At 37.8% G+C, this 16,381-nt stretch overlaps 1 protein-coding gene across 1 annotated transcript in view; it reads left to right on the top strand.

The window, feature by feature from the left end:
• The window catches only part of scara5 (scavenger receptor class A, member 5 (putative)), a 111,284-nt gene that overhangs the window by 72,986 nt on the left and 21,917 nt on the right, over positions 1-16,381 (top strand). Inside the window, exon 10 of the mRNA XM_059355836.1 lies at positions 5,937-6,017. Coding sequence (XP_059211819.1) covers positions 5,937-6,017 — 81 coding nt within the window. The remainder of the gene's footprint in view (positions 1-5,936; positions 6,018-16,381) is intronic.

Genomic DNA, 16,381 nt, shown 5'->3' with positions numbered 1-16,381 from the left:
ATCTTGTCACGAAGGGAGTGAAATAATGCTCCAAAGTAAATGGAGCTGCACTTATAAAGCGCTTTTCTAGTCGCTTTGCAACCACTGAAAGCGATTTACACTACAGACTGCACTCATTCACCCGTTCACACACACATTCATACTGGTGCCACCTGCCACCATTGGGAAATTCATTCACACACCGATGAAAGCAGCATTAGGATGGGCTTCAGTATCTTACCCAAGGATAATTAGACATGTGGGCTAGCATGGTCAGGGATCGAACCGCCAACCTTCTGATCAGCTCCACCAACTGAGCCACAGGCCACATTTTTGTTAAGGAAAACCTCCATTTTCAAAGGGGTCTCTTGACCTCTGACCCAGTATCTGAATGAAAATGGGTCTCCTGTTTGCAGACATGCCCACTTTATGCTGATCCCATCCAGTTTGAGGCAGATTCGTCATTTTGCTTATTGTGTTTGGATATTTCTACAATCTGGGGCAGGGATGGGCAACTGGAGGCCCGGGGGCCGCATACGGCCCGCAAACTCACTTGAAGTGGCCCTCAGTACAACTACATGCATTTGAGCATTAAATCTTAAAAGTGCTGTGTAAAAATGCACAAAATTACTTCTTGCAATTAATGTTGGTCTGCTGTTCTTGCACTGGAAAAAAAAAGAAATCACAGGAAGTGGTTATTTTTTATTTGCTTCAAACCTTTTGTATTCCAATTTTTATACTGTTAAACATGCATTTGAGCATGAAATATGTTAAGTTACTGCACTGTAAACATATTTAAAATTGCAGTTTCATCATATCTGGTTAAGTGAAAAATTGTGGCCCCCTCCAGCATTTAAGTTGCCCATCCCTGATCTGGGGTCTCTCAACAGTCCTAGAATTGCATAAATTGGATATCAATGGAAAGCTGAGACTCTTGGGCTCCAATGAGTCCAATTGTATTCATGTGTGATGATGTTAGTCCCTGTTGTAGCCATTTTAATGTAGTTAAAACATTTTTGGAAGCTTGACTTTGCTGTATAAAAGGATAATCACAGCCTCATGGAACTTTACCACCACAAACTAGAGACCTCAAACATTCAGCGGATGTATTGGTTTCCTAGGTATATTAAAAGTAAGGGGGTTTCTCAGCAGTTTACACAAAAGAAGTGCTCGCCATCCAATCGTTAAAAAATGCATTTCTTGCAGAAATCTCCAAAATGTCTCATGTTATAAACCTGGTTTTCTACTTCTTGGGGGAAATCATCTTATAAATGGGCATGTTTAATGTATTAGGGGCCTGTCTCAGCACTTTGATGGTGGAAACATCATATTTTGCAAATAAATGTCACTGGTGTTTTGAGGAGTAAAACATTTCAAAATGTGAAGCAGGAAATAATCTTTTGTTGCAAAAAATAGCTTGCGTGTTGTAATTTGGTGTAATGAGCCTCTGATTTGTTTGGAGTAAACAAAAGGAAACATGGACAATGAGCTCAGGCAGCAAATTATTCAGCCACCATGGCTGCACAATCATGAACAGAGTGACACCCACACACACACAGAAACTGTTGTTGTTGGATTGACAGGTTAATTATGTAAAGAGTTCAAAACATCACAAAAAAAAAGTGTTTTTCAAGAAAACTGGAGACTGGATGAAGAAAATAAGTATCTTCGTGGATGTTTGGACATCCACACTCTGGCAGTTCACAACAATGTGAGTCTGTGCTGCTCCCCATCTGTGGTCTGGATGTGGGTTTAACAAACCAGCGGAGGGTGAAGCGTTTGTAGACTTTCTGGTGTGAACGGGGCCTCAGCGGAAGACTCAGCTGTGGATGCTGAGAGCTTGTTAAAACAGCACTGAGAAGCTTCATGGTTTCTCTTTATAGAAGAATGGCCGGTAGACTGAGCGGGGAGTGTAATAGGTGTTGGCTCTTTCTTTGGTCGTAAAGAACCACAGAGCAGCCGAGCTGAACAAGCCATGTTTGCCGAAATTATTGAAGTCATTTCTGGTGTTTAAAGATGGATTAATCTTTTTCTTGGTCACTTGGATGAAGAAAAACTCCACAAAAAGCTGACTGACACACAGATATTTTTATCTAGTGGTTATGGTTAACATGTTAGCAGTGTTGAAAGAAGTATTCAGATCCCTTACTATAGTAAAAGTAGGAATACCATACTGCAGAATTAATCCTCTACACTGTAAAAAATGTTTGTGGAAATTACAGTAAAAAACTGTCAAATTGCATCAAAAATAGGTCGTAAAATTAAACATTGTACATTGTACACTACTACTATAAAACTTTAAATTCTACCGCCATAAACTGTAGAAAACACACAGTTTTGCTCTAAAAATATAAAATTTCCATGTAAAGTTAATGGAGGAATACCACGATGAAACAATTATCCTAAAAGTAATGGGATTATTCAGTATAAATTACAGTTTTTGCTGATATTTACATTTACATACGCTCACTGTATTTTTTACGGTGATGTTCTGGCAACCACAGCTGCCGGTATTTTACCGTAAATTAAACAGATTTTTTTTTTACAGTGTACAAGTAAAGGTCCCGAATTCAGAACTTACTTACGGTAAACTACTACAGTATCAGGATCAAAATGCAGTACTTGTTAAAAGTACTTGTCATGCAGACTGGACCCACTCAGACTGTATTATATATACTTAAAGACTATTTAATATATTGTTATGTGGTTTTATTTATAAAAACGCATTATCATTTCAAATTTATCATGTTTTTCGTGTTAAATCTTCACCTGAAAAGTAACTAAAGCTGTCAGCTAAATGAAGTGGAGTAAAAAGTATAATATTTACCTCTTATATGTATTGGAGTAGAAGTATAAATCTTTAGTAAATGTACTTAGTTACATTAGCAAACCGTTGTCTGTTGACCATTCAATTAAGATAAAATAAGATATTCCTTTATTACACAACACGGACATTTTCAGTGTTAGAGCGGTAAAAGTGTATAGCAAAAGTAAACAGAAGAAGAATCAATAAAATAACAATTAATAGTAAACAAGCAATGTTAACAAGAATATACAATTAAAATTAGGAACAATTTATATGATATACATGGACTCAACAGTTGAAATTGCACCATTACACAGAGAAAAGTATTTATATTGCACAGTGGAATGATAATACACCTGATTGCAGTACTGAATGTACTGATATTGAACAGTTTGTGTACATTATAGTGAGGTTATTGTCATTTTTGGTGTGTGGTTGACTGTGAGTAGTGCTGTTGTAGAGTCTGACTGCTGCAGCAACTTTAGAATTTATTTGCTTTTGTGTTTTTCACCGACTGATGATTTAATGTCCAACGATGAGTCACATTTTAGCTCTGTTTTGGTCTCCACCAAGCTCCTCAGAAACATCTGGCTCTTAAATGCTCTGCTGTGTTCTCCAGTCACACTGTGAATCATAAAGTTGTTGATATATTTAAGTCTGAACAAATTTGGTGCACCAACAGACCGACTTTGCCACCGTGGAGCTGCTAACGTGGCTAAAACTGTTAATTAGTGCAGTTTAAATCCTCAAACTTCACAGATTTACTCTTCAGGGCCACCAACGTGAAACATAACTCTTGTAGTTTTAAATGAAATGCATCTGCTGTCTGTTGTCTGTTGTGGCTCAGCAGTAGCTCTCAGTTTGTTTGTTTGTTTGGGTTCTTTTCAGTGTTATGTAGTTGTTAAGGATGTGGTCATGATGGAGGTGACAGTGACAGCTGAGGCCCGTCACAGGCAGGGCGTGGTGTCAGATACACTCCTCAGACACGGACACACACGTACTGTAGCACATGGTAGGTGGGACACAGTGCCACCTCGGCTGGCAGCTGCCTCTGCGGTCTTGGACGTAAAATAAAGAGTCAAATTAAAGGTGGGATAAATGCCGAGTCGAGGCTGGTCCTCTTATAGCTTCATGGCAAAAACAGACGTGTGGTTTTTAAACCTCATGGCTGAAAATTAGCAACAAATGGCACAGGAACAAACTCCCTCTCCTGCCTTCGGAGGGTATTCCCCCGAGTTTGGAATAGAATGATATTTTGAAATGAAAACAAATGAGGAATAGTCGTATCCAAGCTGCTAATTGTTGGAAAGAGACGTGCATGAATGTACTGTCATTCTGCAGAAACCATGAACGAAACAGATTTTTAATCACACTGATTGAGGTGCAGTTTGAATTGAATTAACTTTTCCCACATGCAAACATCTGAACCGTAAACACACTCTTTACCTAGACACATATTTCAGTATAAAATAACATATTTTCTCTCTCTCCACTTCCTCTCTTCTGCCCAAACCACAACTTTTAGAGGTGAATTAAGCACCGGGCACGGGGCTGGTGTCCTCTAATTTTTCACTCTTTATTCCCACATATCACAAGGGGAGATTACAGGGCAGACTATTTTAGAGGCTCTTGCTAAAAATGTACAAAGGAGTACAAAGGAGAGGAAGTGGGTGTGAGGCAGAGGTTTTTGGATGTAAACCTGTGGATGGTTGAGCTGCTTCTGTGTGTTATTTCACTTTTATAATGCCCCCAAGGGTGCTCTGCTGTGGCTGGGAGTGAGACTCAAAACTTCAGGATTAGTTTTGATGGTATGTTGAGTTCAGCTGATGATTAGAGCTACCATTGTGGGTCATTAAAAAACGACATATTGTTAGTGTAATCACTTAAACCTGTAGGGAAACTTGGTGGTGTTTTAGAGGCTTTTTCTACCTAAATAATAGGAACAAAATGTGAGTGACAAACACTGAAAAACTCACATTTTGGTTATGTTTTCTTTGATATTCCAATGCTGACACACAGACTATAATTAAGTTATCATAAGTGTGTTTTTAAGAATGTTTTTTTTTGGTCCAAATATTACAAAAAGGAAGATAACTAAAACAAAAGACAGATCGAATCCAATATGTTCCTTGGCCATGCAGAGACATAAAAAATTAGATTGGACCTTAGAAAAGTAAAACAACTTACTATAATAAGCGTGAACCACAAACAAGCTGGTGTTCAGGAAACTGAAGCATGACCCAAGAAAATGATTTGCTACAAGTCCATTGACATAACTTGTGTTTCCATCAATGAACCCAAAGCACATTTTGCAGATTCTCATGAGAAACGCTTGATGGAAACAACAAAATCCAATAAAACTTTCGCAAATGTGCATAAAAGTTTTTACGCTCGCTTAGGTGTTTTTTGTCTTTTCAGATGGAAACGCTTTTTCAGAATAAGTTTTGACATAGCGAAGATTTAACTTGTATAATAATTATAATAATAATAATAATAATCTTTATTCATAGAGGACTTTTCAAAACACATGTTACAAAGTGCTTTACAAAGACAAGTTAAATTCAGACATTAAAAAACAACAGATAAAACTAATGTTAGAAAATGGCATAGTTCTGTTCAGTTATTAGACATGTCAAGGGAAGGCAAAGTTCAGGTAAAATCAGGAAAGACTCTCCAATAAAAGTATATTTTAAGAAGAAATTTAAAAGAGATCACTGACTCAGCCAACCTGATTTCCGACTGATCAGCTGTTTCCTCTGACATGAAAGTACAATTATAAGTTGCCCAATAGAATCAAATTCCTGAAGACTTTGCTCCAGTTTCTCTAGTTGGTGGCCAAAATTTAGATTAGCAACCTCTGTTGTTGCTGTTTTCTCTCTTCTTCTACTATTTACTGACGGATTAGCCTACAGCAACACATTACACTGCCATCTTCTGACCAAAGTACGTTACTGCAGCTTTGTTTATTTGCTCTAAACCACTTGATGCAAACGTCCTCAATTTTCTTTGGCTTTAATGGAAAAATGGCTACTGTAAGGAGTTTAGAAATAGTCGCCATTTATACAGTGAAGTTTAATGTTTGTCTAAGATTGAGAGAGAGACTTTAGATCGTATTTCTTCTCCTGGATGATGTTTTTCTGTTTTTCTTCAGGTGACAGAGGAGACAGAGGGTTCAAGGGGGAGAAGGGCGACCGAGGAGACCGAGGAGAGAAAACAGGTAAGAAAGAAAACAGTCTGTCCTGGTAAATTATATTAATCCACCAGTTTGAACAAATAAAATGGTTATTGAGTAATATAACTACTAAAACTGATGTACGAACAACACTATTAAGCAACCTTGAATCATTTGCCTGGGTCCAGAGTCCTTCAGAGGGTTTGATGGGGTCATGATGTCATTTGTATAGTGTTACACCAGTTCTATTCTAATAAAAGTTTGGTTTATTTCTCATTTTATAACACAGGGTTGCACAATAACATGTAATATATCTCCTTCAGGTTACAGCATTTACACAAATATGTCATACTGCTGACTGTAACTTAATAACAGCACAAAAAAATGCAAAGCTGGAACGATTCTTTATTTTTTACCATCAACTGAAATCCCCCAAAATCATAACTTCCTGTGAGGAATCCCAAGTCTCTCCTTAACTGGAGTGACTTCATTAATGTGCAGCTTGTGAGATGACCACACATGCAGATGGACCAGCGCAGAGTCAGTTAATCAGATGTGGCACGACAGTAAAGATGTCTGCTAAAAGATTCAACATTGAAATTAAGTGTTTTATAGACTTTACTGAGGAAAACCATGCTGGAACGATTTATAATTCGGTAATATTCCCACTAATTAGTCTGGTAATAAACTCCTGCTTCAAACTAGTGACAGTGCTTTTAATATATTACTTCTTTTCCCACTTAATTTATATGAACAACAATAAAAAAAGTTTTTTAATCTCATATTGCTTTGATTAACTGTTATAAAGCAATAGACATAAAACAAAATTACAATCACATTCATATTGAAAGTTAATTAGGAATAATAAAGCGACTGGCTTTTGATCTGCCTCTCTCTTTGAAACAATTTCCTGTTGGCACTGGATGAACATTCAATAAACTAAATTATTTCCAAGATTAATTTCAGTTGAAAATTAATTTTCACTCACACAGCATCACTCACATGAATCGACAAATCTGCATTTGTTGCGGCAGGAGATTGTGACAGCATACTACAATTAAAGACGGAATAAAAACACGTAAACCTGGTAGAAATGTATCATATATACAATATTCTGAATCTTAGTTATGAACTAAGAAATGAAGCGTTATTCTGAGATGTTATCTTCATGTAAACAACTACAAAGACCAGATTGTATTTCTCTGTTTGTTCTACATTTGAACTATTCCACACATCCGCTGTGACAATAATTTATATAAACTGGACTCCATGAACTGTACTACTACATTTGCTTCATGATTTAAAAAAAGTATTTTAACCCATTCCTTAAGTTGTGACTGTATTAACTTTTCCATATTCCATATAATTCAATATCATAATTGTAGATCACAAGCAAAATATTAACATGTTTAGAAAATATACGATGTTGGAAAGAAACATCATTTAATATACCAATATGTTTGGTGATAAAATTGATCAACCATCATTCTTAAGAGGGGAAAATCAGTTTTAACATTCAATGGATAAAGCTGTTGTTGTTTTTTTATCCAGATGGTTCGAAGGAGCTTTAAGCCCTCTTCTTTTAGGAAAATCAGATGCTGTATCTCTGAAGTTTTTGCCCTTATTCTGAAAAAGACAACATTCCCACTAAGCTGTTTACATGGCTAATGAAAATTGATATTCCATGAATATTCCTGTTTACATGCAGCTGTGCGTCCTCCAATTAATGTAACATTTTGTTTATCACGTCAACATTTTTAGAACAGCTACAGCCACTCGTACCATTTTGCATCTTGGCGTGAAAATAGGATTTTTTTCAAAGTTTTCCATCAGTGTCAGACTTGTTTGATCATCAAACACCTTCTTGAACAGGTCGGTGTTGTGTTATTTGCACATGTTGACCTGCTTTATTCAGAAAAAAGGGCCTTATTCAGAATTTTCAACTTTCATTTTATTCTTAAAAAATTCTGAAAAGGCTAAATACCCAAGCATAATGAAATAAAACAGTATAGATAAAATATATAGGCCAGATAATCTACAGCAAACCAGTGCTGTAATAAAAGTGCATATATCAGCGTATATGATCCAGGTTTAGGAATATAAAACCATAAATTTACGAGCTGATGACTTTATGGGCCTCGTACTTCTCTGCCACACCTGATGTCCTGCGCAAAGAGCTGTGGGAAGTTTAAAGGATCAGCAGATCTGCTTTTCTTTTCAGTGTAATCTCACGGTTTCCGACACACGATGAAGCACCACATGGCTTAGTGTACATCAAAAGGACCTTAAAACCATTATGTATATACATTTGTCCTGCAAGGGAAAGCTGAAACCTCGTACAAAACCACCAATCTGGGTTCAGGTAGAAGGAGAAAAACCTTAATGACCACAGATATTTCATATATTGCCCCAAATGTTTTTCTTCCTTTGTTACATCAGAATGGTGGTGAGAGATGTGGTGGTGTTCGCTTGAACTCCGACCATCTGAATGCTGTTTCTGCCCATTAAAGAACCGTCAAAAATCGGTTCTTTCCTCACATCATCTACAAGACACGGATCTTTGAGGTTTCAGGGAAAGTAAAAGGCAGAGTGAGACCACATGCTGCCGGCTGTCAGGAATATCAAATCACAGCATCGTGCGCTTTTCTTGTCACAAACCTCATGTGGCTGACTTATCGTTTGATGCATGACTCGGATTGTTTTACGCTTCAAAGCTTACGGTGCATACCGGTATGATCACTTAAAAGGAAGAGTGACCCAAGACTGAATTTTCTCTGTGGGAAAAGTAAATCCACACATGTTGGGTGTTAACACAACATGAACCTGTCATTTATGGCGTTATGTCACTGAAAGGATCAGAATCTTGAACTATTTTTAAAAAACCTCAACAGCACAAAACTAAGTATTTCTGGGTAAAAGAGGGGGGGGGGAGTACAAATGGACTCCAGATTGAAATCATTTGTGAGAGAGAAAGAGGAAAGTAGATTGATGTTTCTTTATTTGACAATGAAGTCACCAGAAATACACTTAAAGTTATGTTTTAGCGAGCTACACCACAGTCGCAGGACTTCTACCGTTAGCAACTGTTAGCTTCAGACGTTCTCCGCAAGTTAACCAGCTGTTTGACAGGTTAGCGACACTGTAGCCTAATAAATAGTTTTTTAACATAATTTAAAATCAACAAGAATTTGCAAGAGCTCTGAAAAACATGACTGGAGTCTGTGCAGCAGACTAGTGAAAGAGTTCACTTCCGTGTCCGATGTGATGACGATTCCCTGACAACCACTGTAGTCTCATTTAGCGACTTGTTAGCAACCGTGTTTTTAAAGACATTTAAAAAAAGCAGCTAACCAAAAACCCATTTAAAATCGTTATTGAGTTTGAAAGGAGAGCCCCCAGGGTGCTAACATGCTAACTATGAACTCATTCCTGTAGCGCCCTATAGTCTCTGACAATTAGACCCCATAATGACCAGGCTATAATGGCTGGAGGTGAATAAGGACAGATGCCTAAAATTACGCTAACGGCAGCCAGAGGAGAGCCATCCATTCAAAGTGTTGTGTATGAATCTTTTCCCTGAAAGCAATGACGCATGAGAATATCGTAAACTGCTCTGGGTCACTTAATTTTGATTTTCAGGCTAAAGACATGAAATATTTCCAACATTAGCTGCAGCAAACGTCCAACAATTTGCAGATTATCATTCCTGAAAGACATTTTCCCATGTGTATGTAACATGTAACAGAACACCTAATTTTTCATTTTCGGGGCATTTTCTGTAATTTTTACTTGACAGTTGACGTATTACAAGAGAGATTGGAAGCGATTTTCACACACACACACACACACACACACAGCTCTTTCCTTCAGCTGACAGTTTGATCTCGAGGGTCCAACTTTAAGAGTTGTGGGTTTAACGTTTGACAGGCTGTTTTTACAGTGGACCTGTGAAGCTACAGGGATTCAAATATAAATGATTTCATCTTCGGACTAATGAAGAACACTGTGTTATTATTTTTATGTGGAGGTCGACCTGAAGCCAAGCTAAAGGCTCTACCTCCAACATCAATACTGAGGAACAGAATCAGAGAAGAGTTAATAAATATTTACTTTACTTTAAACTCTTCAGTTCTCACATTACATTACATTACATGTCATTTAGCAGACGCTTTTGTCCAAAGCGACTTACAATAAGTGCAATCACATGTATTCAAATACCCCCTACTTGCACTGTTTTTATTTATGTTCACTTTTTATTTTCTGAATTCAATTATCTGTAAGCTGGAACAGAACAAATCAGCTCCCCACAGTGCACTTTAATCTAATTTTATTTATTTATAATTTCATGCACACACAGTTAAGCAAACACATCTGCAAAAAGAAACACTTTAAAACAGAGGGTGAATCAGGTTTTTATTTTATCCTCAGAACCAGACTCATTTTGGCTGTTTCATGTTTTATTATGTTAGTTTCATTGAGCTTTAGAGGTTCTGATAGGTGGATTTTGTCACTGTTTGACAGAGCCAGGCCTGAACTTTCATATTGGTTTATACCGAGTACCAATCCAGTACCAGGGCATTAAGAAAGAAAGAAACAAATAGGTCATGAACTTCACCAGAGTCTTAGCTACAGGAGGTTCTGCATGATTTTGACTGATTTTGCCAGAATCCAACTAATGGCACTGTGGCAGGAAGTTTCCGATAGGAAGGAGCCAATATTCTCGCTGATTGTTTCATTTGCCTATGCAGGACATAAAAAGGTATCTGGCTGTTTAATGTCCACTTGAAAGTTCCCTGTAGATGCTTTTAAAAGCTACATAAACCTAGGAATGAATAATTCCCTAAACAAAAGCTGTGCATACCATACACATCATCACTTTACTTTAGGGGTTTTCCAGTTAAAATATTGCCAAATTGCTGACATTTCCCTTGCTTTTGCTATACACCCTCCACTAGCACCTGCCTGATCAGTACTGAGCATGTGCAACTAAGAACAGAGATGAGAAAGAAGCGAGATGGCTCACTTGTTCGCTGCTTTGCCACAATCTATTTTTCCTGGATGATATCGGAACAACTCCAACGGTAATAGTCACAGTCAGTGGTAAATTGTTATATCAATATTGTCATATGAGACTAGATATCTTCTTAGATTGTGAAGTGTTCCTGATTTTAGAGTGCACTACATGAGATTGATGTAATTTTCTGAACTTTTCACACTGTTCTAGCTGTTTTATTATTTGCTGTTTCAAACTATTAATCAAAAATCTCATTGTGTCAATATTTTGTCAAAGCAAACAGACTGGTCTCCCCTCAAAAACAACCTCATAGCTCGTGTGGTAAGGCAGCAAGAAAATGACTCATATTTACATTTTAGACTGTCCTCTCCCCGCCTTCTAAGCTGCCATAATGCTTATAAATGGCGGTGAGGTGGAATATAAAACACTCAAGGCAGGTGGGAGGAATGGTGAACAGGCCATTTACCCAGGAGAACGATGTTCATGTCTCATGTGAAAACAAAAGTCAACAATGTGATTTAAACATCACTGAACTTTTGTGCATCACATTTTTACGTCCTTGTAACTACTTCAAGTCCAGCATTTACATGCATTTTTTTTACTGTTGTAACTGTCTTTTATAATTGCTTACCAGGAAGTTTTTTGCCCTTAGATCAGTGGTTTTGTAGCCTAAATTCAACTGAAACTGCAGCCTTTTTTCTACAACCGCAAACCATACATGCATGTTTAACGACGTGTGATATTTTTTAGAAAGATTTGCTCTGTACCACAAAATGCTCATATGGGTGGTATTGACAAAAGCTCATACGGGTAGTTTTGGGTGATATTGACAAGCGACCTATTCTGTCATTAGGTTGGATATCTTGTTGAAGCACCAGTAGAAAACCCTACAGTATTGTCACAATGTCTTATTTGAGGTATTTGATGGAAGAAAAGTCAGCATATCACTCCAGTTCAATCCATGTAGAGCCTCTTGAGCTTTTGCAAATATATGAGATTACATTTTCAAGTATTAAAGTGGTCTTTAAACAAAACTAACAACAGAAAGTTCCCACACAGATTTTTAAACATTTTTTAATGCATTACATCCTTCCACTTGGCTGTAAACCAAGTAAGGGTTTTACCAGAAATGTCAAACTATTGCTTCAGTATGGAGAAACAAAGATCACATGAGAAGCACAAACTGGTTTGTGTGCATGTACAATGTCCAATAAAATCAAATTAGAAGCAAACAAATTAGGCTAAACAGATATAAAGGGCAACAGAAGAGAACAGAAGAGAGAGCAAAGGATGTGAAAGACAACAACAGCTGAGATTCAAGAAGAACATTTTCTGAACAGATGGAGCTGGTTAAATGTTGTGCTGGAGCCATTCAGTCCTGTCCAGTCCAGACCCTTCCTGCCTGCCAGATAAACATTAGTAATACGCGATCACTCCATGTTCTGGCCTTCTTCAGGTATTGACAGTCTGGCAGTGGAGCTCCCCCCGGCCTCTGAGGCTTGAACCACTTGGGCGACCACCAACATTTGGAGTTGGCTCGTCTTGTTTTCCCTGGACAAAAACAGTCATTATATCTCATGCAGCTCGCATTCATTTCACAGAAAAAGGTACAAGGCTTGTTATGAAATGTCAAGTGTTTGTCCAAATTATTGAGTTTTTTTAGCACTTTGATGGCTTTCCAAGGTGAACATGAGAGCTGTCAAACTGTGAAAAGACAGGACAAGTTAGAGAACAGGATCCTTAACTTTTTGCATTATTACTTAAAGAAATGTTTGTTTTTGTTGCTCAGTTTTCTCTTCAGGAAAAGTCATTAACTACAACTTAAGTTGAATTCAGCTCTTTTGTCACGTCTCTCAGTTTAGCTCAATTTATTTTCTTATATTTTGATCCAAAAATGTAATTTGTGGTTTTTGGCACGTCAATATTTTACAATATTTATTTGGAAAACAGACTAAAAAGTCACAAAAAAAGAAATGTTTTCATCAATGTGCTGCCCTTAGCTACTGTTCCTAGTCCTTTGAAGCTTTTCTCTCTCGGGTAACTCATACAGAGCTGCTAACTTTTCAAAAAACCTGGGAGTGAGATTTGGTGGGGCCAACCAAAATTCTGCCACATATGCTGCAAATTTTTGTGTGGCCCATTCAGCATCATTACCGTACAGCAAATACATTTTATTTGTACATTTTAAGGTACATCAGTGGTTCTCAATGTAGGGTCCAGGGGGGAATACCGACAGTAAGATACAAGACACAACATAGCTCATTTTATGCATGTTTAATTTAGGATTCTGTATTTAAAAAATACAGTGATCAAACAGTAAACATATATGCAACATAGTGCAAAAAAAAAAGAAAAAAAAACCAAAGCCAGGAATTGTTATTTTGACATTTTGAAAACTCCCAAACCATAGTTTTGGTTTAACGTCTAACCACTTATGCAAACAATTCCCAAAATAGGGAGACTACTATCAAAGTCCTTAAGATCTGTGTTCTTGCATCCCCTCTTTGTAAAACAATGGTGGCTGCTGATTTTTGGGGGGAAATTGGATGTTACTGGGTAAGCCAAATAAATATCACCATTATCAACCATCATTATCAACACACCCGTGTTCCGTACTTCCGTCCTTCAAAATAAAAGACAGTACAGTAAAAATACAGATATTTTTAAGATGGTCGCCCAAGTGTTCTTACTGCTTTCTCTTTTGTATTGTAATTAGACATGTAAATCTCCATGTACACAACTTTTCACAAAAGTAAATTGTTAAATACAAATCAATTATACATACACTGGTGGTGGTGATCTTTTTCGAAATTTCCGCGAAACACCGGAAATTGCAGATGTGTCCGGAGAGGGAATATAGTATCCGAACGGTGGCAGATCTGGGAAACAGTTACTATACATACCTGAAAGGGGTAAAATCAATTGGGAAACTCGGGCATCTCTCTGCCAGCTCAGTCGAGAGTGATGCGTTGTGATGTTGTTGTGACCTTTCGCTGGCATCTCCTCACGGGTCTGTGAAAGCTTCCGCGGCGCCTCACACCCTGCGCCTCTCTCTGGGAGTTTGGTTCCAGAGCCCAAGCTATGCATCTAGGTGAGCCTAGCCGGTAACGCTCCTTCCCCACCAGCAAGGTGACGTTCCACATCCCCAGATCCAGCCAATCTGCGGGTGGTGGGCCCACAGGTCAGCGGATCCATGTTCCCCCCAAAAATTGCTGGGGAAAGAACGAAAATAAATAAATGAAATGTTTTCAACCAAAAGCTAACACCTGGTTGTCAGCCTCACCACCAAATTTCAAAATGAGTGGTAAGTACTGCTGTTCTCAAGCTTTTCTAGTCGTTGTTCCAGCTCATCCATTTGGTCGCCCATTTCCATGTCTATGTCTTCTTTGTGTCTGTCCTCCACAGAACTGTGGACTTCTCAAAACTGTGCAGCTCCTTGCTGACCGGCTCAATTTTGCCGTGAGGAACTGGGTTGTCATGGTTAATGGCGTCCTTAGCAGACCTACCTTGGTTATAGTACTTACCCAAAGCGTGTTCCTGTCCGACCACGTAGTGAGTTGAATTGTTTCACAAGAATTTCCTGGTTCTCAGAAAGGCCCTTCTCCTCAGATTTCAGGCTGTGACATTTGTCTAGCCAAGGTTTTACAGTTTCATAGTCTTCTTTCAGATCTTGAAATTTGCGTTGTAGAGCATCTTGGCTGAATTGTCAGCGTTCAGCTGTCCATATTCTTTCCTCATCTTCTTCTCATCTTGAAGTTTTGCCTTGAGTTCCTTCACCTGATGTTCCAGAAAAGCATCACGTTGGATTATGGCTCCGTTCTCCCGCTGTTTTTTCATTTTCCCTTCCACGTGGTCTTCACTGTGGACCTTGTACAAAAGGTCCTTGACCTCCTTGTCCAGCACACCATTTTGCATTGTCAAGGTTTTCTTTTCATTTTTTAGCGCTCTATATACAACCTCCAATTCTTCATGAACCTTGAATTTCCTGTTTATCCTGCCAATTTCTTGCCGAGATTGCGTCCTTTCTGTTTGATGTCTTCGATTTCTCTTTGAGCAGTGCTGATTTATCCCTCTAAAGCCATTTGAACCTTGAGGCGAGCACAGTATTGTATCATCTGCTTTTCAATGTTTCATTGAATAACTGGCTGCTTTTCTCCAAGCCTTGTAGCTCTATGTATTTCTGGTTTAAGTCTAGGCCACCAAGCCTAATGTTGAGCTGACCTATTCCATCAGTCAAATTGTCATGGTTTAGATTCTTGGCATCTTTTTAACCCTGAACCTTGCTAAACTTGTAGAGGAGACTTCTCTCCTCAGAAGTCCGTTTACGGGAAAACATTTTCTATACGTTTTTGTCTGCTAAAATGGTCAAAGTGGTAATCTGTATCACCGAGTTAATACAGTATACTATTTTACTGTTTACTGTTATCAAACCTAATTAAGAAATTCTGCCGTGAAAAATCGGGGTTGTGACGCGATGTGAAGCATGTGAAGCCATCGCGTGTGTATCACAGCCAATGCGTGAGAGTTGGCAGCCTTGCACATATATAGCTAACATTGGAAGACTTAACCACTCAAAAAAACATCATTTTTTACAGCAATGGGTCTTCGACAGGTTTAAGGAAACCTTCCAGGCTACAATGGTCAATTTTGCTGTCTGAAATCACAAATGATGCTGGCAGATTTCCTCAGCTGTAGCTAGCTAGCTAATTGAGCTAATGTTAGCTGTATGAATTAGTTAAAAACGCAAGTCTCTGGTTGACATTTTAATATTTCTATAAAAGGGTCTTAAATATGCACTTAATGGCTGCATATGTATTCTGCTAAAACACTGAGGCTAACAGTTGTTTATCCATGTAGAAGACATGTAAGGACATAGCTACATAGCTTTATTATTTGGGTGCATAGCTTACTTAAGCAAAACATACAAGAAAGAGAGGTGACATTTATAGTCTATTGTTCGCATTTTACAAGAGAAAAAAATGAAGATAAGCTTATTAAATGTACACAAACTTGGGTTTTGAGGTTGCTTGGTGTAAATAATGTCAGCATAGACTTTTAACCCTTTAAAGCCTGAACCATGAAATAATTGCCAGAAAATTCTTTTTTTTTTTTAAACCGAGTGCTTATTAACTTGCTGACGAATTTTAAAAAATAAATAAATTGCATATATGAATTCTAATTTGTATCATATTTGATACATCAGGTCTTGTTGTGCAATTTGTTGCTCACAGTTTGTTTTTCTTGAACTAACAAAAACATCAAACAACAACATTTTTAACTTTTCCTTTTTCCTCAAACATGCAAAATACATATTTTTTCCATATAAGACAGCATCATACATCTGCTGATATGAAGTTTTTTAATGCAGCAATGAACCTGCATATCATTTTTGCTACATCCGGTATTTTTG

This window comes from Centropristis striata, chromosome 18, assembly GCF_030273125.1.
Source record: "Centropristis striata isolate RG_2023a ecotype Rhode Island chromosome 18, C.striata_1.0, whole genome shotgun sequence".
Classification (NCBI taxonomy): domain Eukaryota; kingdom Metazoa; phylum Chordata; class Actinopteri; order Perciformes; family Serranidae; genus Centropristis; species Centropristis striata.
Note: the sequence above shows the minus strand (reverse complement) of the source record. Positions and strands in the feature narration are given on the sequence as shown.